The sequence below is a fragment of the Phoxinus phoxinus genome (assembly GCF_949152265.1).
Source record: "Phoxinus phoxinus genome assembly, chromosome: 4".
Lineage (NCBI taxonomy): Eukaryota > Metazoa > Chordata > Actinopteri > Cypriniformes > Leuciscidae > Phoxinus > Phoxinus phoxinus.
This window is the reverse complement of record NC_136879.1, coordinates 3,367,741-3,394,925: the sequence shown is the minus strand read 5'-3', so window position 1 is coordinate 3,394,925 and position 27,185 is coordinate 3,367,741. Positions and strand designations below refer to the sequence as shown.

The 27,185-nt window shown below is 43.1% G+C and overlaps 1 protein-coding gene and 1 long non-coding RNA gene across 2 annotated transcripts in view; one reads left to right on the top strand and one right to left on the bottom strand.

Annotated features, from left to right (window-relative positions):
• Nucleotides 1-27,185, top strand: part of LOC306997308 — a 413,102-nt gene that overhangs the window by 166,023 nt on the left and 219,894 nt on the right. The window contains exons 3-4 of the long non-coding RNA XR_013797347.1: nt 11,404-11,734; nt 12,441-12,652. This is a non-coding gene — a long non-coding RNA (uncharacterized lncRNA). The remainder of the gene's footprint in view (nt 1-11,403; nt 11,735-12,440; nt 12,653-27,185) is intronic.
• LOC306997651 (uncharacterized protein) lies at nt 8,450-10,042 on the bottom strand. Its single transcript, XM_079611012.1, has 3 exons — nt 9,530-10,042; nt 9,166-9,449; nt 8,450-9,069 (listed from the first exon to the last, which is right to left on the bottom strand). The coding sequence occupies exons 1-3, from the start codon at nt 9,761-9,763 to the stop codon at nt 8,910-8,912; spliced, it is 678 nt and encodes a 225-aa protein (XP_079467138.1). The 5' UTR covers nt 9,764-10,042; the 3' UTR covers nt 8,450-8,909.

Sequence of the window (27,185 nt, the reverse complement as noted above, 5' to 3'; positions counted from 1 at the left end):
CGAACGGGGCACCCTTCATGGCATCCAGTACCGTAGAAAGGTCCCAGACGGGGACTGAAGGAGGTCTGGGAGGATTCAATCTCCTAGCTCCTTTAAGGAAACGAACAACCAGGTCGTTCCTACCAAGTGATCGGCCAAGCCGATCGAATTGGATTGACGAACGCTGCTATAGCCGCCACGTAAACTTTGAGCGTGGATGGGGTCCTACCCTTATCCAGCAGCTCCTGTAGGAAGGAGAGAATCTCCGTTTCCCCGCACTGCAGGGGTGATATACCCCGGGCTGAGCACCAGCCAGAGAGAACAGAGCATTTAGTGGAATAGAGCCGTCTAGTGGACGGGGCTCTAACCTGCTCGTGTCTAATACTCCTTTTGGGAGGTTAGCGGGTACCCGTTGATGGCCCACACATGTAGGGACCAAAGCTCCGGGCGATGATGCAAAATCGAGCCCCTGGCCTGAGAGAGGAGGTCCCTCCTCACTGGTATCGGCCATGGAGTAGTGCTCGTCTGCTGCATCAGTACTGGAAACCATGCTTGGTTTGTCCTGAACAGAGCCACGAGTAGCACTGAGCATCCACTTTCCCTGATTCGCTCCAATACCTGAGGTAGAAGCGAGACAGGAGGAAAAGCATAGAGCGGGCAGCGGGGCCAGACGAGGGCCAGCGCGTTCTTGCTCTATTGAGAAGAATTTCGGACAATGAGCGTTTTCCTGAGATGCAAACAGGTCTATTTTTGCTCTGCCGAATGTCCTCCACAGCAGTTGAACAGTCTGTGGGTGTAGAGACCACTCTCCCGTAGGAACATTGTTCCGTGTGAGTCTGTCTGGCCCGATATTCAGGTGCCCAGGCACGTGTACTGCTCTCAGCGAGCGCAGGTTGTGCTGGGCCCAAACCAAGAGGCGTTCCTCTGGAGTCTAAGGTGTTTTTGGGGTCCTTGAGATGTTTTGACATGACCTGATATTTGTATTTTTTTCAGTTGCTTATAAACATATTAATGGCAAAGGTGTAATTACACTCTATTTAGCACGAACATGTCTATCATAATATGTGAGCAACATGCATGTACATGTTTGCATTTTTGAGAGAATATTATTTATGCGTGGTTATTCAAAAAACTCAAACTTAAATTGTCTGATATAAGACCACAAACGACAAACTTCACATATTCCCACAATACTTTTGACTAATGGGTGCTGTCGGCTAAAGTGTTTACTTTAAAATGATCTGAAAATCATCCGGGCTAATCGTTCACATTAAACAATAGATTGATTTAAATTTTGTAAGACACATTTTGTTTGGAAAGGCAATATGCAGGTGGGCGTGAATGATCCAACAAGGTCATGAATAATGTCCTCATTCCCACCTGAAGACAAAGACCTGCTAATGCTGCATACTAATGAGCAATTCATAGGTGTCACTGAGCCACAAGATGCAAAGACAACACACATATACACACACACACACATATATATATATATATATATATATATACATACATACACACACACACACATATATATATATATATATATATATATACACACACACACACACACATATATATATATATATATATATATATATATATATATATATATATATATATATATATATATATATATATATATATATATAACTACAGAATTGGTTCAGAGTTGGAAACATCTTGAAAAAAGTGTATTTTTCCACAAACTGTGTATGCTTGCAAATTGTATAATATCCAAGGTAAACATTTCTAGTAATTGTGCAGTTAATTCTCATTCGTATTTTCAGAAAGTTTTGGATGTAGGCTATCCTCTCCCCAAATTTGTCACTAATAAAACACAAAAATAATTTAAAGACAAGGCTTATATTGATATTTTAAGATTTAGTTTGCACCTTGTAAATTAGGTTTTGATGTGGCAGTAAAAACTTTATAATCTATCCAAAACGAAATGTTGTCTTTCATATTTCGTCTGTAACATATTGTCTTTTATAGGCTAATATATATTAGGGCATAAATGTTAATTTGCAGTTTAATATGTTGCTTATCCAAAGACATTTTATTTCAACGTATTCAGTTGATTTTTACTCATCTCAGTAGGCAATATAGATAGTTTCATTCACACACAGACACGCGCGAGCTGTAGTTTCATTCACACACAGACACGCGCGAGCTGTAGTAGCTAAACAACAACATGCGTCTGTGCCGTTCATTCATTCAAACACAGAAACGCGATTAAAATTTAAACAGTCTTTTGCGGTTTACAGACACCATTTCATATCGCGATTAGAACAAAGCACTTACTGATGATCTGCAGCTGGATCCGTTGTTCGGCTACTCCAGCACGTTTGAGGTAAAATTTCCAGGATTATCACGATATTATGATTCCTCACAGCGAGTGTGTTGTCCAGCTGTTGTGGGCGTTGACTGGTTTGCATGTGTTGCTTCAGATCTGCGTTTGAATAGCGCGCGGCGCGCTCTCGATGGGCGTGTCACATTAGCAGAGTAATGAGATGCCAGAACGATAATGAGACCGGCTGATCTCTCGCTCTTTATATATAGATTACATAAACAGAGAATATTTCTTTTAGTTTTGAATTAGATCATTTAAAACTACACACTTAAATGATTACAGAGATATATAGCTCATGTCTGAGTGAATAGTATTCGCTGAGTTTTGTTTGAGTTTAGAGAAGTGCTTCAGAAAAAAAGTTCACGGAGACGGAGAGGCAGAAAGCACTCCCTGTTTACTTTCTTTATTTTACAAAAGCACAATGTTTTATTTCGATTGTAAGTGGACACATAAAAAAGTAGACATTTAACAGATTATTTTTTCATATTTCTTAAGGCTGTATGACCAAAACTGACGGAGTATTTTAGGTCTATTTTGCTGCTATGTAAAAAAAAACGAGCAAAACGCGCCCGCGCGTTTGCCGACCTCAGGGGGTTAACCTGTAAAGGTTTCGGGATTTGACACCGCCCTGGTGATTTATGTAGGCCACTACTGACATGTTGTCCGAACGGACCAGGACGTGATGTCCTTTTATCCGGGGACAAAAGTGTCTCAGCGCTCTGAATGTCAAAGTGAAGAAATTCAATGAGGCACGGGTAAACGGCGGGAGTAACTATGACTCTCTTTAGAAGCTGCTGGCGAGTGGGAACCCGGTATATCGCGCGCTGACTGATCAAACATCCTTCTGCAAAATGATCAGGAGGATGAAGGCGCCATGCAGGATTGGAGGAATGGTGGTCACATCAAAAGCGGAGGCAATGAATCAGTGGGTAAGTCTACTATATCAATCGGTAGACGGGCGAGAACCTGATCAGCGGGACATCGACAGGGCCAGTTACCGATGGATCGATGATCCAGTGAGTTTTCCCGAGATTACATTTAAGAGGGATTCAGCTCCGGGGAGGGGTACTTCCTACAAGATCAAGGAAGACTAGAGGGAGACGAGACCCCACAACTGATACAAGGTGTAGAGGAGGGAGGCTGCAATACACCAGAGACAATAAATCACATCTTACAGAAATGTAATATTACTCACAATGTCCGGTGCGCACGACATAACCGTGTCATGCGTGTGGTGGAGAAGCGGTTGAGGCGGGGAGGAGCTGAGGTGTGGTGTGAACCAACCATTTCGACACCGACATCGTTTCAACATTTCCAGGCAGTTTATGTGTGGGAGCCTTTCCCGTTCTGACCACTGGCCAAAGAACGGTCTGCCCTCGAGCAACGCTCCCCAGCCTGAGGTGGATGCGTCCGTAGACACCACCTTCACGCTCGAGGAAGTCCCCAGGCTTACACCTGACTGGTACCAGTCACACTCCATGGTATCAGGGCTGACACGCATTCCTGGTCGACCTTGAGGCGACAAAGACCGGAGACCCATGCTCGGCGCAGCACTCGTGCTTTCAGCCAGAACTGAAGCGGGCGCATGCGCAGTAGACCCAGCTGTAGTACTGATGATGCTGAGGCCATGAGACCCAGCATCCTCTGAAACTTCCTGAGCGGAACTATGGTGCCGCTATGGAAGGATTCTATCATGTGCAGAATACTCAGTCTGCGCTGTGATGACAGCGAGTCCAGTTCTGTGCCCAGAAAATATATTTTCTGACTGGGAAACAGTGATCTTTTTGCCCAGTTGACTGAGACCTAAAAACTTGAGGTGATCGAGCAATATGGTCCTGTGCTGTACAAGCTCTGATTGTGATTGGGCTAGAATCAGCCAATCGTCCAAGTAATTCAGAATTCGTACGCCTCGGAGTCTCAGGGGTGCCAGCGCCGCGTCCATGCACACTGTAAACGTACGAGGTGCTAGAGACAGGCCGAACGGGAGGACTGTATACTGATACGCCTGGCCCTCGAAGGCGAATCTCAAGAATCGCCTGTGACGTGACGCAATTTGTATTTGGAAATACGCGTCTTTCAGTTCTATTGCCATAAACCAGTCCCCTCAGCGAATCTGCGCAAGGATTTTTCTGGTCGTGAGCATTCTGAACTTGCGCTTCACAAGCACTTTGTTCAGCTGCCTCCGATTTAAAATGGGTCCGAGACCCCCGCCTTTCTTTGGCACCAGGAAATATCTGCTGTACAAACCCCCTTTGCTCTGAGCTTGAGATAAAGGCTCTATGGCCCCTTTGTTCAATAGCTTCGCTATTCTGGCTCGAAGTAGATGTGCTACTTCTGTTTTGACCCTCGCCGTGTAACGGTGGGGGCGTCGCGAGAACTGTAGCGAATAGCCTTTTTTTATAATGTTCAGCACCCACTCTGAAACCCCGGGAAGTTTTTCCCACGCATTCGCATGAGTAACTAGGGGTAGAACGAAATCTGGTCGCGAAATGGCGGCGACACGAGAGCAACCGTGTGCTGTAACATCGAGCAGGCAGCCCGCGCGTGCTCAGCTCTCTCAGTTGAGAGAGAGCGCGCGGGGCGAGCCCTGTAAGGCTCGTCAAGTCTGGGAATAAATGTGGGTGCGTGATAGCGGGCACATTTATAGCACTGGGAGTACTGTCTATTAGAACTGACTGACCGTGCATTGGTTTCGTTTTTACAGAAACCGTGGGACATGCAGTGTGTAGTAAGATTCGATTTTATGTGTGCAACCCCTGTATTGTGTAAGGCTGTGCTTGTGTGTATGAATGGGCACTGAGTTGTGGCCATTACAGTTACACACATTAGACCATCGGCCGTGGCCGGGACACCATATAGCACTGAGAGTACTGTCTATCAGAACTGACTGACCGTGCATTAGTTTCGTTTTTACAGAAACCGTGGGACATGCAGTGTGTAGTGATTGTGGGCACTGAATAGCGGGCACGTTCACTATATGTGATTCACAATCGACATGAGTCGATTTTATGTGTGCAAGCCCTGTATTCTGTAGGGCTGTGCTTGTGTGTACGAATGGGCACTGAGTTGTGGGCATTACAGCTACACACATAACACCATCGGCCGTGGCCAGGACACCAGAAAATACACATTTTTCAGATTTATCTGGGACAAATTTAGTGGCGCGGAGAGCGAGGTCTGTGGCGCTCCGTTAATCCAGCACGCAGATCGCTTCCGGGCCTTCCTTGTCGAGCTTACGGAGAAGGCTGGCCTGGAAGATCTGTAACACCGGCATCGTGTTTGCAATGCCGACGCAGCTTGTCCAGCGGCGGCGTAGGCGCGACTGTGGGCCCCAGGGCGGGATCCTTAGTTTCAAGGTCCTACGTTGATCCCAATTGTGTGTTTCAGCGGTTCGGCCTGATCCACGCATGGTTCAGCTTTCTCCATCCACAAGGGTCTTTCTGGGCCCCAGTGACTGCAGGCGGATCAAGTTTGGGGCCGCCAGGGCCCCCGGGGGCCAAACGGCAAAGCGTCCCACGTACAACTTAACCCATTGATTTTCATAGGTGTTCTGTGGACACTGGGCAACGAGTGGTTTTCTTGCGCGCGCAGACGTTCCCCTCTCTGTATGTTGTCGGGGGCCGCGCGACGCAGCTTTCTGTGAAGTTTCGGGCCCCTAGCACCTCCAGGGGCCGAACGAGGTCCGGTGACACGTGCAACCTATTCAATGCGATTTCACAGGTACTTCGTGGACGGTGGTCCGATTGCCCCGAAATCGACACGCACGTCCCGCCACGGGCCCCCGGGACGGGCCCCAGAGTTCCGCGTCCGAAGCTGCTCGTTTGGCCAAAAAAGACCCCCTCGACCTGGAAGCACCTGTGAAATTTGAACTGAATAAGTTCCTGTGGTCTTACAGGAAGTGCCCACCTGTAACCTATTCGACAGGGCCCCTGTAGGCTGTCCATGGACATGTCATTTTAAGGCTAACTATGCATAATTATGACATGTAAAGTGTACCAACATGTTGGATTGTCTTCCCTGTGCACTGTACTCTATGATTTACATTTATAATGATGTATTATGACCTATTAATGCATTGACCACGGACAGCCTAACCTGTTAGCCTTCAGCGCCATTTTTGAAAAATCCCCAGAAATTGCATTCTGAACCTAAAACAGATTCAGTTAATTGACCCTTTGTCCTAAAAGCACAAGCATGATCTCATTTGAAAGCTGACACCTGGCACTTTATTGGAAATGTAGAATGAATTATTGTCATAATGAAAAAAAATATATGAATAGCTTCAAAGTTGTGTAAGTTATTAGAAATTTATTTTTATGAAACATCTTCATGAAAATTAAATTGAAGTTGGCCCGTCAGCACTCTAGAAATGCACTCCAGCTAAAGCCACATGTCTGACCATGTTATATTTAAAATTTGAAGGTGATAAGTCTAAAACTCTGTATTTTGTTAAATGTTTTTCAAGATCATCTCAAATGACTTTATTTTGAATTGACTCTAAAATGCAAACTTGTGTTTATTGTCATCTATTAGCATCTATTCAGTCTATTGTCTCTATTTTTTTGTGGTGCAAACGAGCCCCATTCAGTGTCAGTCTCTCCTGCACTCATTCACACCTCTCCAGCCGGCTTATGGCCATAAATATGCTTTTCCCTTGTCTCCATTATAATGGCTAACGATCTGGCTATTCACGCCGTTTCACCCCCTAATTTCTTTCATAGTTCTCACCTTTCACATTTATAACTGTATCAAATGCCTTTCTTAAATAAATAAATATTTCAGTAAGCATTCCGATTTAGAAAAAAATCATAAAAAATAACAGCTAGATGGCAGGTGCAACTAGAGAGCTAGCTAGCATGTTAGCTTAGCACACCATCAATACACGACAATTTATGAGATTAAAACCGTGTTTGTGCTCCAAACTTACTTTAAAGCGCAAGTCGAGTGTTTTAAATAATCTTCTATGAGCTTATTTGGCTTCAGAAAAGAAAATCAGACAGAAAATAAATGAGTTTATGTTATTCTGCACTATTGTAAAGTCTATATAGATTAGCATTACATTATACATATAATCTATTATTATAAAAATACCTGACATGGCTCGAAGAACACAGGTAAATCAAATATCATTGCAATCATGTTTATTGTCTTCAAAACATCTTTATCTGCATGTTACAACGATCTCTGAAAGCTAGCTGTGTTTATGTAAGTGACGTCCTGGAAGGTCACATGGTAGGGCTCTTCTTCATGTGCAGTGCATCCGTATATGGATTATTCTGTGTATCTCTGGCGCCCTCAGTCTTCTGTATGGTTTGAAAACACAGTACATCAGAGTATCCAGCGCGCATATGATTACATGGACGCATTTTGATATAAATTCAATAAATATTATTCCTGTCTATAGAAATCTGATGTAAACCTATGAGAATATATCAATATTTCTCCAAATCTGCACATTTTTGAGCCAAAAGCCCTGAGGAACGTTGTTTTGTCACGCGTTCTCATGACAACACCACCGGAGTTTTTTTATGAATGGACGCGCTGATGCTCATAATTCACATTAAAGGTATCGACTCATTTTTTCATTACATAAATCCTGACACAAATTAAGACATAACTGTCACTATAAGTTTCTCAGAATACAATAGTGGTCAAATACTGAAACGTGAGACTTATATATTTTTAATGATGTATAGTTTGTCAAGGTAATAACATTAAATCTGATAGTAACTTTGAACTATTTAAAAAAAAAAACGCTTCAGAGCGTCCTCGCTCTGGTGAAGGCTAACAGGCTAAAGAGGTCCCGTCAAATTAGTTACAGGTGGGCCCTTCCCGTGCCCACCTGTGACTTTTTTGACAGGGTCCCTGCAGGCTGCCTGTGGACATAGGTGTTATAACAAATTAATTACACATGGTTTGATTACATGATCCGATCAATTAACCCTTTAACCAGTTTTAACCAAACTAATAAAATGTCTAATTCAGTTTGAATTATTGTCACAGTAATACTTGAAAAAAAGGCAGACAAGAAGTAAAAATTTCAATCAACAAACACAACTTTATTTAGTACAACAAATATATACAGAAAAAAAGTCAAATATCAACGAAAACGGGGATCTGGAAAAAGGAACTCAAACAAAACGAACACTGGAACAGGATGGAACAAAAAAAAAGTCTCAAAAAACAAACACTGGAACAGGATGGAACAAAAAAAAAGTCTCTCAAAAAACGAACACTGGAACAGGATGGAACAAAAAAAAAGTCTCTCAAAAAACGAACACTGGAACAGGATGGAACAAAAAAAAAGTCTCTCAAAAAACGAACACTAGAACGTGAGATGAAAAAAAGAAAAGTCTCTCAAAAAACAAACACTGGAACACTGGAACTCGAGCTCAAAAAAGGGAGCGCGACGCCTATCTCTTTTGTCGCCGGTTCTTCATGGCCTTCCTTACTCGCTCGGTGGCCTTTTTTCGGCGGCTCATGCCGACAAGCGTGGTGGAGCTCGGGGAAAAGACGGCCTTCTTCACCTTCAGTGGCGAAACGTGCCTCTGGCTCGAGGCCAGCGACTTTAAGGGAGTCAGCAGCACCGTCGCCTTGCCCCTCCGGTCCGGATACTTCCTTGGGGGGGTGCTCGGTCCCTGTGGCTCCTGCTCTCGTGGGGATCCCACAGCTTCTCCCTCCGACCCTCCCACTGCTTCTCCCTCCGACCCGCCCTTCTCCGAGGCCTCCTCCTCGTGCTGGTGAAACAAATACACACAGACAAAGACAGGGTGAGCGATCGAACGTGATGTTGCAAACGGTTATGACGCTGCAGTCAAAGGAAGCCAACTTACGTCGCTGGACTCGGGGCTGGACGTCCCAGACTCCTGGTACTCCAGGCGAGTCCTCTCGGGAGTGGTGCTGCCCGACGAGAGCTCCTCTTCCGGGGATTTGGGAGCTCTTGCCTTAAGCGGTCGCTTCCCCGAGGACGGCTCCTTCGACGGGGAGCCCCTCTCCAGTGCTCCATGGCCTGCGAAGGGGTCAAGTTGGCCACGTAGAATTTGTCGGCCGTCCGCGTGTCGTGGCACATGAACTTCGAGAGCTTCACCCGGTCGTCATTGGTGTGGCTGAACTTGATCTGGAAAGACAGAGGCAGAGAAAAGTCAAAACCAATGCTGCCGCCAGGGAAGACCGCCGGAACACCCGAAATACACTCACGTGACTGGCAATGGACGTCCGGACGTCGGTGAAGGTGGGGCAGCCGGGAAGGTCCATGGACTTCCAGGCCTCCTGGAAGTAATTGTTCAGATTCTTGCAGGGGTTCTGGGAGGAGGTGAAGAACAAGTACTTGGCCGTGGGTCCGCCCGGCAGTTGATCCTTCACACTGAGGAACCGCTGCACCCACCCAAACTCCTCATCAGTCAGTAGGATCTGGGCCGACCCGAAAGCCATGTTTGTCTTGTGATGAGCAACCTGCGGACACACAAGGGAGAGAGAAAAACGCACACCTGTTACTCAGGGGAGTAATAATAACACTCACCTGTTACATTTATAATGATGTATTATGACCTATTAATGCATTGACAGCCTAAAGAGGTCCCGTCAAATAAGTTACAGGTGGGCCCTTTCTCTGCCCACCTATGTGAACTAACTTTGTTTCCATTTTTTAAAGATGCTGCTGACTTGTCCTCTGTGCCCGGCCAAGATTAAACACTTGCGCCATCACCTCCGGTCGCAGCACAAAATAGAGGATCCGGAGGAGCGACAGGTGTTACTGCGACTGGCAAGGGGCAGAATCAAGGGACAGTGTGGAATCACTTATGAGAATGTGGAGCGGCACTTTCAATCGGGCCATCCAGAGCTGACAGTAAGTATAATCTCAAACTAGCATACTTGTTTTTTGTGAATTCATTTAAAAAATGTTTTGAATAAAACTGTCTCTTCAGGGAAAAATGGTCAAGTTGTTGACCAAGGAACTACATCAAAAGGTTGCAGAAGACCAACTTCAAATTATAAGGGACAGGCAACAACTTGACCCTCCAGTACTGTCAGCTCTGGATGGCCCTGTTGAGAGCCCCCTTGCCATTCCAGAAGAGTGCCTTCAGTTGCTGGGTAGGTTTTGAATGATTTTTTGCAATGGGAATTTAAATTAATGTGATGTTCATGGAAAAAACTAACAGCCTATTCGTCCCACTGACCACCTATGTGACCACGAACGGCCTGTTTGTCCACAGGCAATCTAAGTGACAAATAAAGGTTAATTTTCAATTAATGTGCTGTTCATGGAAAAAACAATACAGTACAAGTTAAAAAATTGTTCACCTGATACCTACCGAGGCTTGTGACTTCCGTCTGGGGCTTGCTGCTCTCCATAAGAAGGTCTACAATAAAAAAAGTTATTAATGTATTGTTATTGTATAAACAATATAGCATAATTGCATGTTGATCACTTACCCAGAAAGCTTGGAGCCCCATCCTTTTCAAACTCTTCTACAATAAACACACACACACACACACACTCAATAGTTTGTTCAACATTTTGTAAAAAAATATGTTATCCTGTTAGCCTTCACCAGAGCGAGGACGCTCTGAAGCGTTTTTTTTTTTAAATAGTTCAAAGTTACTATCAGATTTAATGTTATTACCTTGACAAACTATACATCATTAAAAATATATAAGTCTCACGTTTCAGTATTTGACCACTATTGTATTCTGAGAAACTTATAGTGACAGTTATGTCTTAATTTGTGTCAGGATTTATGTAATGAAAAAATGAGTCGATACCTTTAATATGAATTATGAGCGTCAGCTGCTCCATTCAGAAAAAAACTCCGGTGCTGTTGTCTTGAGAACGCGTGACAAAACAACGTTCCTCAGGGCTTTTGGCTCAAAAATGTGCAGATTTGGAGAAATATTGATATATTATCATAGGTTTACAACATATTTCTATAGACAGGAATAATATTTATTGAATTTATATCCAAATGCGTCGATGTATACATAAAGAGCGCTGGATACTCTGATGTACTGTGTTTTCAATCCATACAGCAGAATGAGGGCGCCATTTGCACAGTTTTTTCCAAATATGGGAGCACACGAAGAAGAACAATAACCTGTGACCTTCCAGGACGTCACTGACATAAACACAGCTAACGTTAGCTTTCAGAGATCGCTATAACATGCAGATAAAGATGTTTTGAAGACAATAAACATGATTGCAATGATATTTGATTTACCTGTGTTCTTCGAGCCATGTCAGGTATTTTTATAATAATAGATTATATGTATAATGTAATGCTAATCGGTATAGACTTTACAATAGTGCAGAATAATATCAAATCATATATTTTCTGTCTGATTTTCTTTTCTGAAGCCAAATAAGCTCATAGAAGATTATTTAAAACACTCGACTTGCACTATAAAGTAAGTTTGGAGCACAAACAGGGTTTTAATCTCATAAATTGTCGTGTATTGATGGTGTGCTAAGCTAACATGCTAGCTAGCTCTCTAGTTGCACCTGCCATCTAGCTGTTATTTTTTATGATTTTTTTTCTAAATCGGAATGCTTACTGAAATGTTTCTTTATTTAAGAAAGGCATTTGATACAGTTTCAAATGTGAAGTGAAGATTATGAAAGAAATTAGGGGGTGAAACACCGTGATTAGCCAGTCGTTAGCGATTATAATGGAGACAAAGGAAAAGAATATTTATGGCCATAAGCCGGCTGGAAAGGTGTAAATGTGTGCAGGAGAGAGTGACACTGAATGGGGCTCGTTTGCACCACAAAACAATAGAGACAATAGACTGAATAGATGCTAATAGAGGACAATAAACACAAGTTTGCATTTTAGAGTCAATTCAAAATAAAGTCATTTGAGATGATCTTGAAAAACATTTAACAAAATACAGAGTTTTAGACTTATCACCTTCAAATTTTAAATATAACATGGTCAGACATGTGTCTTTAGCTGGAGTGCATTTCTAGAGTGCTGACGGGCCAACTTAAATTTAATTTTCATGAAGATGTTTCATAAAAATAAATTTCTAATAACTTACACAACTTTGAAGCTATTCATAATTTTTTTTCATTATGACAATAATTCATTCTACATTTCCAATAAAGTGCCAGGTGTCAGCTTTCAAATGAGACCATACTTGAGCTTTTAGGACAAAGGGTCAATTAATTGAATCTTTTTTAGGTTGGGTATGCTATTTCTGGGGATTTTTCAAAAGTGGCGCTGAAGGCTAACAGGTTAAAGAAAATTAACCTTTATTTGTTCTTCTTAGACGAATTATTCCAACAAATTGATACCAATCAACAGGTCTCTTCAGGTCCACAAGGTAAGTAATAGGTGATAAGTGTACATGCATGAAACCAAGTTTTGTTGTTGTGTTATTTATTTGATTGTTAATTGTTTTTCTTTGTTTCCCTTTTCCTTTTTTCATTTGCCAAGTTCGACAGGAGAGCACTGAATTGTGCACCGTAGATCTCAGTGACCTGCTTTTCTTGTAAATAGTTGTAAATGTGTAAATGTATATAGTTTAATTATTTTATGTCATAGTTTTATATTATATTTATATCATGTCCTTTTATATATCGTGTTTTTAAATATAATCTGTTCTGTGTGTTGTTCGTTTTCTAATTTTATAAATAATAAATGTTGTCAAATCAAGCTTTAAATAATTAAACATTTTAAATTATGGTTTTGTCTCTCTCATCTATTTCACCAAAACATACCAACTATAGCTTGTTTAACTAGCTTGCCGTGGACAATGTATTTGTATGCACATTCATCATTTTTATGAGCTATTTCAGGGAATAAACTTTTAAACTACATAAACTTTTTTATATGGTGTTTCCTGTGCATTGACCCATAGCTACTCCTTAAAAATATCATTACAATTATGACCTATTAATGCATTGACCAAGGAGAGGTTATAGGGACCCTGTCAAATAAGTTACAGGTGGGCCCTTCCCGTGCCCAACAGGCCGTTCGTGGTCACATAGGCGGTCAGTGGGACAAATAGGCTGTTCGTGGTCAGTGGGCGGGTCCACAGGCTGTCACTTAGATTGCCTGTGGACGAACAGGCCGTTCGTGGTCACATAGGCGGTCAGTGGGACGAATAGGCTGTTCGTGGTCAGTGAGCGTGTCCACGGGCTGTCACTTAGATTGGCCATGGACTAAAAGGCCGTTCGTGGTCATATAGGTGGTCAGTGGGATGAATAGGCTGTTCGTGGTCAGTGGGCTGGTCCACAGGCTGTCACTTAGATTGCCTGTGGACGAATAGGCCGTTCGTGGTCACATAGGCGGTCAGTGGGATGAATAGGCTGTCAGTGGGCTGGTCCACAGTTTGTAACTTAGATGGGCCATGGATGAACAGGCCGTTCGTGGTCATATAGGCGGTCAGTGGGACGAATAGGCTGTTCGTGGTCAGTGGGCTGGTCCACAGGCTGTCACTTAGATTGCCTGTGGACGAACAGGCCGTTCGTGGTCATATAGGTGGTCAGTGGGACTAATAGGCTGTTCGTGGTCATATAGGCGGTCAGTGGGACGAATAGGCTGTTCGTAGTCATTGGGCTGGACCACAGGCTGAAACTTAGATTGCCTGTGGACGAACAGGCCGTTCGTGGTCATATAGGTGGTCAGTGGGACTAATAGGCTGTTCGTGGTCATATAGGCGGTCAGTGGGACGAATAGGCTGTTCATGGTCAGTGGGCTGGTCCACGGGCCGTCACTTAGGTTGGCGGTGGACGAACAGGCCGTTCGTGGTCACACGGGCGGTCAGGGGGACGAACGGGCACTTTGTGGTCACACAGGCGGTTAGGGGGACGGATAGGCTGTTCGTGTCAGTGGGCGGGGTCAGGGGGTGGTCCCGGGCGGTCAGGGGGAGGCAAGTGCGCTCCGTGGACGCCCACCTGCAGCCTGTTCTGCGCGCGTCGAAACGACTGCAGGCGGGCGACGGTCGCCCCCTTGCGGCCGCTGCTCAGATTGCGGGCGAGGGGGCCGAATTTCGTCGAGCTCCCGTGGGGCCCCCAGGCCCGGGGCGACACCTCCTGCCCGCCCCGTCGGGCCCCCCCTGCGGCCCGGCGCGCAGCGGTCCACTAACCTCCTACCACGGAGCGCCTGCCAGGTAGTCCGCGGACCCCTTCCCTTAGCCGGTGGCATAAAGATCGTAAGAGAACTGTGCTACTAAAACACAGACTGTTTAATTTGTGTATTAACTGCATATAATTAAAAACAATGGGTTTTAAAAAGAAAATCCTGGAACCTCCCTAAATAAGGATTAAGGATTAAAAAAAATTCTGGGGAGGCTCCAAGAAAAAAATATACTTCGATATAAACTTCCATCTGTCTTTGTACTGTTGTGAAGACGAGTGGCTTCGCGGTGGAAGAATGAAAATCTGACTCCAGTCGTGGTCTTGGTGCGTCCAGGGATGGTACCAACTTGGAATAAGCATTGTTGTTTCACCTTCTCTGAGTTGGATGCAACTTTGGAACGCTTTGTTTATCCGTGGAAATTATTTTATTCAGCTTCACGGCACTGCGTTACGGGAGGATGCTGCAGAGGGGGCGGAGCTGGTGGTGGAGTCACTCAACTGGAAAAAGAGGATCTTGAGTTTTTAATGGATATTGATTAAAATCCTTGAATTAAAACTGATTTTAAGTCAGTTACCACGGATGTTTCTTGCTGTGCTGTATTTGATAGTGCTGTGTGCCTCTATTGGAATTTCCCCTTGTTGCCATGGAAACACGTTGCTCTCATTTCCGGATTGTTTACTCCGGGGGAGGAGCAAAACAAGCCATCAGCTGGCTGCGGTCATTCAACCCCAGCATTTGCTCTTCAACTCTGGCACATTAGAAGTGCAACGTTTAAGTTGTCTTATGGCTCTGCAAAACCATCTGGGGTCTCAAGGAGCAGCCCTTTTAAACTTGGCAGTCATCCACAACCACCATCATTGTAAACTGCCTAAACAGAGACTTTTGCTTATATTGCTGCTATTCATTTCTGGGAATGTCCACCCAAATCCAGGCCCAGAGCAAAATATGTCATATGACACTCCTGAAAGCTTTAAATGCAGAAAGGGCTTGGGATTTTGTCATTTGAATGTTCGTAGTCTGTTAGGCAAAATAGATATGGTTCGTATCTGGGCACTTTCAACCAATCCTGATGTTTTTGTTTTAAGTGAAACTTGGCTCAACAAATCTATTTCTGATGTGACTGTAGGTGGGTACAACTTATACAGAACAGAACGACCTAAAAAGGGTGGAGGTGTTGCAATATATGTAAAAAGTCATTTCTTGTGATTGTAATTGTCTCAAAGTCAATAAGCAGACAATTTGAATTGTTGGCCCTTGACTTAGAAGTTTCTAAGAGTCTTCACATCACAGTTGTTGGTTGTTATAGACCCCCTCAGCTGACAGTAGCACTCTTTCTTCTCTGAGGTTTTTAGCAAGTCAAAATTATAATGAAATTGTATTTTTAGGAGATCTTAATTGGAACTGGCTTTTGCCAATATCTGATCATTTTAAATAATTTTGTGATTCTTTTAATTTCTTTCAGATTGTGAATAGCCTCACCAGACCAAACCTAAAACATCCAGAACAATCATCACTAATTGATCTTCTTCTTACAAATGCCCCTCACAAATACTCCTATGCCTCTGTTTTTACATTTACATTTATTCATTTAGCAGACGCTTTTATCCAAAGCAACTTACAAATGAGAAACAATAGAAGCAATTCAACTAGCAGTAGGACAACAGTATGTAAGTGCTATGACCCTTCACAGTTCAATCTAACATTTTTTTTTTTTGTTAGAATAGAGAAGAAAATGTTAGTATTACTGGATCAAGTGCTTCCGAAAAAGATACGTCTTCAGCAGTTTCTTAAAAATGGCTACGGACTCAGCAGCTCTGTCTGAGTTAGGCAGATCATTCCACCAGCAGGGAACCGTCATGGTAAAGGTCGGAGAGAGAGATTTTGTGCCTATTTGAGATGGCACCACAAGACGCTGCTCGCTTGCAGTGCCAGTGGTTGTTCTGTAGGCAAACGTCAGTGACTTGAATTTGATGCGAGTGGCAACCGGCAACCAGTGCAATTTTGTGAGGAGAGGAGTGACGTGTGCTCTCTTCGGCTCGTTGAAGACCACTCTAGCTGCAGCATTCTGGATCAGTTGCACAGTTTGACAGTGCAAGCTGGGAGACCAGCCAGGAGAGCATTACAATAGTCCAGTTTGGATAAAACAAGCGTCTGAACAAGGAGTTGTGTAGCATGCTCTGATAGGAAGGCCCTGATCCTTCTGATGTTGTACAAGGCAAATCTGCATGACCGGTCAGTGCTAGCAATGTGGTCTGTGAAATTCAATTGGTCATCAATTACAACTCCAAGGTTCTTGGCTGATCTTGATGGAGTTATGGATGACGAGCCTAGCTGAATGGTGAAGTTGTGCTGGGTTAGCCGGGATTACAAGTAGCTCTGTCTTCGCAAGGTTTAGTTGAAGGTGGTGGTCCTTCATCCAGCCAGAAATGTCTGTCAGGCAGGCTGAGATGCGAGCGGCTACCGTCGGATCATCCGGCTGGAATGAGAGTTAGAGTTGTGTGTCATCAGCGTAGCAGTGATAGGAGAAGCCATGTTTCTGAATCACGGATCCTAGTGATGTCATGTAGATGGAGAAGAGAAGTGGTCCAAGCACTGAGCCCTGAGGCACACCAGTAGCTAGATGTTGGGTCTTAGACACCGCACCCCTCCATGACACCCTAAAGGACCTACTCGAGAGATAAGACTTGAACCACAGGAGTGTAGTTCCCGAGATGCCCTTCATCTAGGGCTGGGCGATAAAACGATAACGATAATTATCGCGATATAATTTTTCTCGATAAAACGATATCAAGAGTTCGATAAATGTTCGATAATGTTCAACGAATCTCATTTGAACCGTGCGCGCCACACGGACCGTTTATCCGCTCGGCTCAAAGTCCAAACGGCAGAGCGAGCTCACTCGAGCAGACGCGTTTACTCTGATCGGTCTCGGTCACTAGATCCAGTGAGAAGCGCTTGAATTCAGGGAGGAACACAAATGTCTCAGTGATTTAAACCAGTTTAAAGGCAGATGAGACCGCGCTGACAAACAGGAGAAACACTGTGCGCAACGATACAGTCAGAAGGCTTTTCCGTCTAAGTTACACATTCCCATCATTTACCACGGATTTAACGTTACTGTAACGTTAGCCTAGTAATATTAACTGCACCATGAAATGTGGGATATATATATTGAATTGTATAATATTATTAATGTAGACGATGTATTGAAGGACTAATGGAATATAATTACAGTTTTTAATAATGTATTTAGGCTACTGGTTTTTATAAATACCATAGAAACCATAGTTACATTTTATCTGTGGTTATCATGATCTAAATGCATGATGCTGGATGACCAATGGTTAATTTTAATAAAACTAAAGAATATTACATTTTACCAAATAAAAATAATGTTGTTACTTTTTTTCAACGGATGTTACTGTTTTTGTTAATGCACATTAATTGTATATAGTTAAATCTGCATCCTAACTCAAGCTAATACTACTGAAATAAAGATATTTATTTTGTTAAGGAAAAATGTCAAATGTTTGAATGTTCTACCTCGGATTTGTGAAATGTTCATCTGTTTGGCAAGTGTTTGTCATGATATGTTCTGACAATAAAGAGTAGTTTAAAAACACAACGCTCTGGTTTCTACAGCTTTCACTTAGTAGTACAAATCTGTCTTTAAAATTGAAATAAATAAAGATTTGACATTTATTTATAATTATCGATATCGACTGATATAAATAAAAATATTGTGATTTTTTTTTTTGGCCATATCGCCCAGCCCTACCTTCATCTTTAGGATTGACAGGAGGATCTAGTGGTTAACTGTGTCAAAGGCAGCAGACCGATACAGCAGGATGAGAACTGAGGACTTGGAAGCAGCTCTTGCCAATCTCAGAGCTTCAATTACTGAGAGCAGAGCAGTCTCAGTTGAGTGTACGCTTTTGAAGCCAGACTGATTGTTGTCCAAGAGGTTGTTTTGCGTAAGAAAGGAGGAGATCTGGTTGAAAAAAACTTGTTCAAGTGTTTTTATGACGAATGGAAGAAGAGATACCGGTCTGTAATTCTCTAGATGTGCTGGATTTAGAGTGGGTTTCTTAAGCAGTGGGGCTACCCGGGCCTGCTTGAATACTGTGGGAAATGTACCATTGTGAAGAGATGTTTATGATGTGTGTGAGTGTGGGTATAACAGAGGAAGTGTTTGTTAGTGTCTGAACTCTGTATTGGCCCCTCTCCTAGACGGCCAATACACACGCACACACATATACGAACTTTCACATTATGCTCAAAATATATGAGCCATTGCCAACTGTACACGATATTCCTGTGTGTTTGCATGTTTCCCTGTCATATTTAGTCTAGTTTTGATTTCCTAGTGTATCAGTGGAACTCTAAGTGCTTAGATTCATGCATACGAATGTAACGTCATATTCCGACACCTTCTACATATCTTTCTTGGTACTGTTCTAATCCTCTTGGTCTAACTGAGTTGAACATAGACAGGATATTACAGTAAAATGTATTATTCTCTGTGTACCACCTTTCTGGAGTAGAAATGACGAACTCTAAGCTCGGCATAACTTATGCAGATGAACTGTCCCGACGAACAAAGGAACTATTCCCGTTCTCAAATCGCAAGGTCCTTCACGCAAAAGGAGGCGTGAACAAGTACTCCTTAAGATGGGACGATCTCTGGCTAGCTCTCTCTCTTTCTTCCGGCTCAGTTCTACACACAACTCTGCGCGCGCCTGGTGCTCTTCGGCTCCGAGTCTTCTTCGGACATTCATCCACTTCCATCTTCTTCAAAGCAACTTCACTTTCAAGAACCTCGAGGACAAAGGACCAAACGCACGCCTTCCCTCAGCCACATAAACGAACTCTATGCAAGTATCTAGCTTCAACAAGCTTTTAATAACGTTAAGACTGTTTTACTCCTGCTCAGGGAGATCTTATTCAGTGTTGGCTCTCGTAGGTTCTGTGTCTGTAATTTTTTTATCTTCCGTTCATTCTGATCTTTCTCTCTCTCTCTTTCTTATTTCTTCCGCTTTTGTTTATTCACTAGGATCTCGTTGTATATACATATATTCCGTGTTTAACTGTAGTCACATGTTTTTGTAGTTTCATCTTTTAAACGCATTATATTCATGTACTGGAACTGTCTAATGGTCATATCTCGAAGTCCCTTAAATGTTCGATCTAAGCTACAAGCTTTACATTTGTGATACTTAAATTAGTGTTTGTTATAGAAAGGAGAGTTACTTTTCATGGCCAGAAAAATAGCCCTTCCGTAAGATTCTATACAAGGATAGCGTTTGTTGAGTCAATAAAGGTAGGGCGATCAGTTCGCTGGACAGATTTGTTTGATAACAAATTGATTCCATTAAGGGTTATCCCGAGAATTTATCTATTATAGACAATTTATATATTAATGCTGAATTATAATTCGTTGTGATTGAATATTAATATACACAATTGATCTATCTTTGCCTACATGTAGGGATAATTGATTATAAATCCTTTGTATTTAATTGTCCATATAGACGCATGGGCACGTGTTCCCTTTATCGGAAAATTTAATCTGTGTATGCAATCCCCGATCATATTCATAATCAGTTATTAAAATTATATTCCTGTCACAAACAAGACTCCAACGGTTCCTCGTGCTCACCACCAGAGGGAATCCTCTCCTGAATATTAAACCATTTGAACTATATTTCCCACATACCTGGCACTGATTACCTTTGCACCTGACTTTCATCAGTGGACTATTTAAGGTGCTCTCAGACTCTCCCTTATTGCGAAGTTTGGTATTTACCCTGGTGATCATCTCTGAGCGTTTCTTCCCGTGGATTACTTTTGGACTGTCTATTCTCGTTTTGATTCTTTGCTGCCTGCCCTGGATTATATTCTATACTGGACTGATTTATGTAAATTTGCTGCCTGCCCTGACCTTATGTCTGTTTCTGGATTATGAGTTGCCTTATCTCTGCTGTTGTGTTTGCACGACCAAGACTATAATAAAACTGCAAATGGATCCTCACTCTCCTGAAGCTTCATTACAATTCCCTTTATTTGAGCTAGAATCGTTACAGTGATGTGAAATCGACAAAGTTGTTTATTGAATATGTACAGATGGTACTCAACCAGAATAATACTTTTACGCGGTGGTAAAATTACGGGTGTGCATTTGCTGCCTATGACCGCTAAGAGGCGCTACAATCGCAGACTTTGAAAGTGTCTGTTTATTCTCTCTATTGCGTAATCTCATTGAGAGTGATTGAAATGTGGTACTAGCAGATCAATTCAAGTGAAACATGTAGTTAAATGAATTCATATAATCACACATATAATCAAAATGAAAACATTTCAACACAAAACATTGCAATAGAAAAATATTAGGCTACATCAGAGGTTCCCAAACTTTTTAGCCCGCGAACCCCATGATAAATGCGCTGCTGCCCCGCCCCGCGACCCCGCACCTCTCCCGCCCCGCCCCACCTCAACAACCCCTCCCGTCCCACCTCAACAACCCCTCCCGTCACGTGAAATGTACAGCAAATGGATTTTATGCCCAGTCTCAAAGCACACAAAGTTATATTTTATTGTTCTACGAGCAAAATCAGTGTTACAATTATGCATGAGCCGCTCGATATCCACCTGTTCTCTCTCGGAGAGTTAAGTTGTTTCCACAGTTGATAGGGAAATACAAGTGTTCGCGCCCGAGCCTCCGTGCCATGCAGTGCGCGCTCACACTCTGCACGAACCCTTGGATATGCGACAAAATCTTGTTTATTTGTGATAATCAAATAAAACCCTGTATAACCCGTATTATGACTGACATTTGACTAATTGCTGTGTTCCTTTTTTGGATACAAGCGTCTTCTAAATATGTAGGCTGATAATAAAAATGATAGGCTAATTATTGTTATTATTATTCGCGTTTATAACTATAGAGTTCACTTAAGTCATTAATATGTTTATCATAAAATAATTTATGAATGCTTTATTTTTAAGCAAAAATTATGCAAAAAAAATGAGCCCTATTTTATCCAAAACTGTAAAATATAGCCTATAAAAATAAAGCATTGATAAATGATTTTATGATGAACATATTACTGTCTTTAGTAAACTAATTTATAGTTATAAACTCAAATAATAATAATAATTATTATTACATTTTAGGCTACATATTTGGAAGACGCTTTTTAAACTGAGCGGACGGATTGCCAAACCGTCGCCACGGATAGTTTTTTTTTCTCCCACAGGTGACACCCTTCCAGACCCAGTATTTATGTATACAATAAATGTTAAACTGGAATACACAAATGTAATGTGTAAGACGATTTTAATAACTCAGCAGCTTGAGAAAATAAATCAAGATCACTAAACAGACTTATCTGAAACGTCTAATTCTACAAACACGCATTAATATCTTGCCTTTGTTCTAGAGCAGAACTGACCGATAACTTGATCAAACAGAGAAGACTATACATTTTTTTTAACTATGAAGAGGGCAGTAATTCAGAGGACATTGTGTCACCCAGGTACATTTCATTTGTTCAACTGTTTTAAAAACTATATCAGAACTACTTTAATTAAACTATGACCGAATTTACCATAACAATATTTACAGACAAAAAAACAGAATAGCCATAAGACTCTGATGTTTTGACCTCAGTTCATGTGTTTAGTTTTCTTTGTCTCCTTAAAGCTAGGGTAGGTCATGTTGGAGAGCTAGCCAGATTTGAAAGTGGCACCTCTTCTAAGCTCCGCCCCCTCCTGTCAGTGCTCCGTCCAAAGCTACGCCCCCCCACAAACATGAACGTGCATCCACATTTGGAGTCAGCTGCATTGTCCAGTGATGCGTGGGTTGATCCAAAATGAGCGGGTGCCTGTGGTCACCCGCGGTTACGAGTCATCCAAAAATATTTTTTATGATATTCGGGTCGCGGTCGGTCGGGTCATTTGAAATAAAGATGGCAATTAAACCTTTGTAATTTATATAGTACTAGACACAATGTTATACATTGAAATACATAGGTCTACACTATTGGCTGAATAACTGGCGCGAGGATGACGCACGAGCTCAGTCTGCAGATGAAAGTGGGAAATCCTTATTTACCTGAATGTTGAGCGCGTTATTAACTCTTCAATAAAAGCTGACGCGGGACAAAACGCCCGATTTCCCCACACGTTGAACTGAGCAATGCCATTGTGCATTTTAATAGGCTACTTTTAAACGCATATAGCTCAGTAATGTCAGTTTTATGTATTTGCTGAGAGGGGGCGGGGTTTTTGTTGGCAAAGTCCGGGGAGAGACGATGTACACTTCGATTAGACTGGATAAACACATGCTGCAGCATCTTAATTGTTAAGAAAATGAAACGAAATAAATGAATAAATCAAGCCTTTATTACAAAACACTAGGCTATATCATACAGCATTCTGAAAAATGCGCACCCCTAGTTCCTCCGTCTACTGCCCAATGACGCGATGAGCATTTACTATAGCTGTGCACGCAGTGGTGCTCGGGCACGAGACATGAAGGCATCTGATTGGTTCTTTACATTCGCACCGAATGGCAGTGATTGGTCAGAGTTTTTACTGTCCTACAGCTGCTACAGAGGTCAGATTTTTTTCATTCCTTTTTCTGAACACATAATGGATTGACTACTATCAGAATGGAAGGACCATTTCACCCTGTATAAAAAAAAATGTTTCTGAACAGGATTACCTACCCTAGCTTTAATCAAACACACCTGATTCAACTCATCAGCTCATTGTTAACCAATGTGATGAGCTGATGAGTTAAATCCGGTGTGTTTGATTAGGGAGACAAAGAAAACGTGCAGTGTTGGGGGGTCCTTCAGGACAGGTTTGGGAACCACTTTAATGCGATGGGTGCGTGCTGTGCGCTGAGCAAAGCAGATCCAGTCTGGGTTTAGTTTTGGAGATGGCAACACGGAGATCATCTTCCACGTGAAGACGCAATCTATGTTTATTTTTTATGTAAGTCAGTGCGGAGAGAGTCTTCTCGCATAAATAAGTTGATCCAAATGGCATCAGTGTATCCAAAGCGGCTTTGGAAAGCTGCGGGTACTCATCATTCACCGAAATCCAGAACTCATCCAGCGTTTTTGAGGCAAAACGTGTCCTCAAGGTTCGATCAGATGAAAGTTCAATCAGCGCGTCCTCCGTGTCACACGTCAGATGGTTTGTGGTGGCAGTGAAAGGGGATCGAATCTGTGTTTTTCTTGCGTACCTTCCTCTGGAAAGTACTTGTTAAAATGATCCAGAAGGGATTGGAGATGCTCAGCAATAGACTGCCTGACAATATTTACACTCAATGCATTTTCCTCGAGGAATTTGTCTAATTTGGTGAACATGTCTATGTGCCCAGTTTCCACCCGATCTCTCCAGCAATCAACTTTGCGCACAAATGCCTGCACTTTATCATTAAGAGACAGGATACTTATATTTTCGCCCTGCAGTGACATGTTAAAGGGTTAGTTCACCCAAAAATGAAAATAATGTCATTAATGACTCACCCTCATGTCGTTCTAAGCCCGTAAGACCTCCGTTCATCTTCGGAACAGTTTAAGATATTTTAGATTTAGTCCGAGAGCTTTCTGTCCGTCCATTGAAACTGTATATACAGTATACTGTCCATGTCCATAAAGGTAATAAAAACATCATCAAAGTAGTCCATGTGACATCAGTGGGTTAGTTAGAAGTTTTTGAAGCATCGAAAATACTTTTTGGTCCAAAATTAACACAAAATAAGACTTTATTCAGCATTGTATTCTCTCCCGGGTCTGTTGTCAATCTGCGTTCAGGACTCCGCAGTGACGCTGATGACGTGTTATCTGGTGCGCCCAAGCTTCGTTTACAGTCTGAGGGAGACGCACGCTATATTCAAGCTATTCTACATTGTTTGCGTGGATATCATTTTTTTAATGGTGCGTAAATGTGCATGTCGCGGATGAGACACTTTTACAGCGTGCGTTTCCCTCAGTCTATAAATGAAGCTCGGGTGCACCAGATAATACGTCATCAGCGTCTTAGGCCATCAGCGTAACTGTGAAGGATTGACAACAGACCCGGGAGAGAATACAATCCTAGACATTTCAAGGTTTAAATAAAGTGTCGGGGGCAGTTTATTTAAAACAGGGTTGCATCGAGTTAGTTTATTTTCTAAGTAAGAAACAGAATCTTATTCTTGCGACATTTTAAATTTGTATTGCCAAAGAAATTGCAGCTAAATAAACAATTAAAACAGTAGGCTAGTGTACAAAACGAAAATAGTTCAAAGCAACATAAATTAAGATCATGCGTTTTTCTTTGCTTCTCTCTCACGCTGGATCTCTTTTATTTTAGTTTATTTAGTCTCCCTGCACTGCGCGCGCCAGGTCTCTCTCGAAATTAAACATTTCAGGGTAAAAACCCATCATACAGCTGATAATACTGTAGTAGGCTATGTCGCTGTGTGTCATCCATACAAATCACGAAAAAAAACTAACAAATGATTGAGCCTTGCTTCAAAGTAACAGAATGCCTGGTTGAATTCACCGTACAATAAATAGGTGGATCGCGAATAAAAGAGCTCTGTATCTGCTGCTCACTTGCATTCGTTTAGTTGGCAAGAACGCGTTTCGTCGATATAGTTCATGTTTAGATAATGCCAGATTGTTGACAAACACACTGCTCAAACATGTTAAAATTCTACGAAACAAATGGATTGAACACTTCAACTGAAAGTGTGTGTGAAACCCCTTTAAATACAATACATAAAACTACAATATTTATAATTTAAGGGCCAACATTTGGACACATCGAGAGATTTATCTTTAAAAGTATTTTGCCTTTGCCTGGTCATCAGGCTTAGGCCTACTCTCCATATGAAAGACAGAACATTCAACACCACCTGAACCCCCAACCCCCCACAGGCTATCTGAGTCTGAGACCGACTTAAAACAAAGAGAAGTCGCAATTCACACTTAATTCTAGACATTAGCATTAGGCTAGTAAAGTGTTGATTATGAAATAATTTAATTATTTAGGCTAGGCTACATGTAGGCTAATATTTCTGTCATAAAAGTTTATTACTAAACATTTAATTATTTCAATAATTGAAGAAATAAAACGCTACCTCTAACGCTGGTGTGGGTTTGCTTATAGCCTCCCAGCTCAGCCGTCATGTGTTGGAGTTCACCCCGGTGAACGAGAGGGTCGTTTCCCTGCGCCTACAGGCCAAACGGCAGTGTAGAGTATCCGGCCTTCTTGGGGTCTCTAGGAGGGGTGCTGGAAAGTGCTCCCACTGGGGACTCCGTCGTTCTACTGGGGGACTTCAATGCCCACGTGGGCAGCGACAGTGACACCTGGAGGGGTGTGATTGGGAGGAACGATCTGAACCCGAGCAGTGTTAAGTTATTGGACTTCTGTGCCAGTTAAAGTTTGTCCATAACTACCGGCTGGCCTCGAAGAGATTCTGGCAAACCGTCCGGTGCCTCAGGAGAAGGAAGCAGTGCCCCACCAACGCTGTTTACAGTGGAGGTGGGCAGCTGTTGACCTCAACTGGGTATGTCGTCGGACGTTGAAAGGAATACTTCGAGGATCTCCTCAATCCCGCCGTCATGTCTTCCATTGAGGAAGCAGAGCCTGAGGGCTCGGAGGTTGACTCGTCCATCACCCAAGCCGAAGTCACCTAGGTAGTCAAGAAACTCCTCGGTGGCAAGGCACCGGGGGTGGATGAGATCCGCCCTGAGTACCTCAAGTCTTGGTGGTTGACACGTCTCTGCAGCATCGCGTGGCGGTCGGGGACAGTACCTCTGGGATGGCAGACTGGGGTGGTGGTCCCTCTTTTTAAGAAGGGGGACCGGAGGGTGTGTTCCAACTACAGGGGGATCACACTTCTCAGCCACCACGGGAAAGTCTATGCCAGGTTACTGGAGAGGAGAATACGGCCGATAGTAGAACCTCGGATTCAGGAGGAACAGTGCGGTTTTCGTCCCGGCCGTGGAACACTGGACCAGCTCTATACCCTCTACAGGGTGCTGGAGGGTTCATGGGAGTTTGCCCAACCAATCCACATGTGCTTTGTGGATTTGGAGAAGGCATTCGACTGTGTCCCTCGTGGCGGCCTGTGGAGGGTGCTCCGGGAGTATGAGGTCCGGGGTCCTTTGCTAAGGGCTGTCCGGTCCCTATACGACCGGAGCAGGAGCTTGGTTCGCATTGCCAACAGTAAGTCAGAATTGTTCCTGGTGCATGTTGGACTTCGGCAGGGCTGCCCTTTGTCGCTGGTTCTGTTCATAATATTTATGGACAGAATTTCTAGGCGCAGCCAGTGCCGGAGGGTGTCACGATTTCGTCTCTGCTCTTTGCGGATGATGTCGTCGTGTTGGCCCCTTCAGACCAGGACCTTCATCATGCACTGGGACGGTTTGCAGCCGAGTGTGAAGCGGCTGGGATGAGAATCAGCACCTCCAAATCCGAGGCCATGGACCTCAGTCGGAAAAGGGTGGCTTGCTCACTTAAGGTTGGTGGAGAGTTCCTGCCTCAAGTGGAGGAGTTCAAGTATCTTGGGGTCTTGTTCACGAGTGAGGGAAGGATGGTACAGGAGATTGACAGACGGATTGGTGCAGCTGCTGCAGTAATGCGGGTGATGTACCGGTCTGTCGTGGTGAAGAAAGAGCTGAGCCGCAAGGCGAAGCTCTCGATTTACCGGCCAATCTACGTTCCTACTCTCACTTATGGTCATGAGCTTTGGGTCATGGCCGAAATGA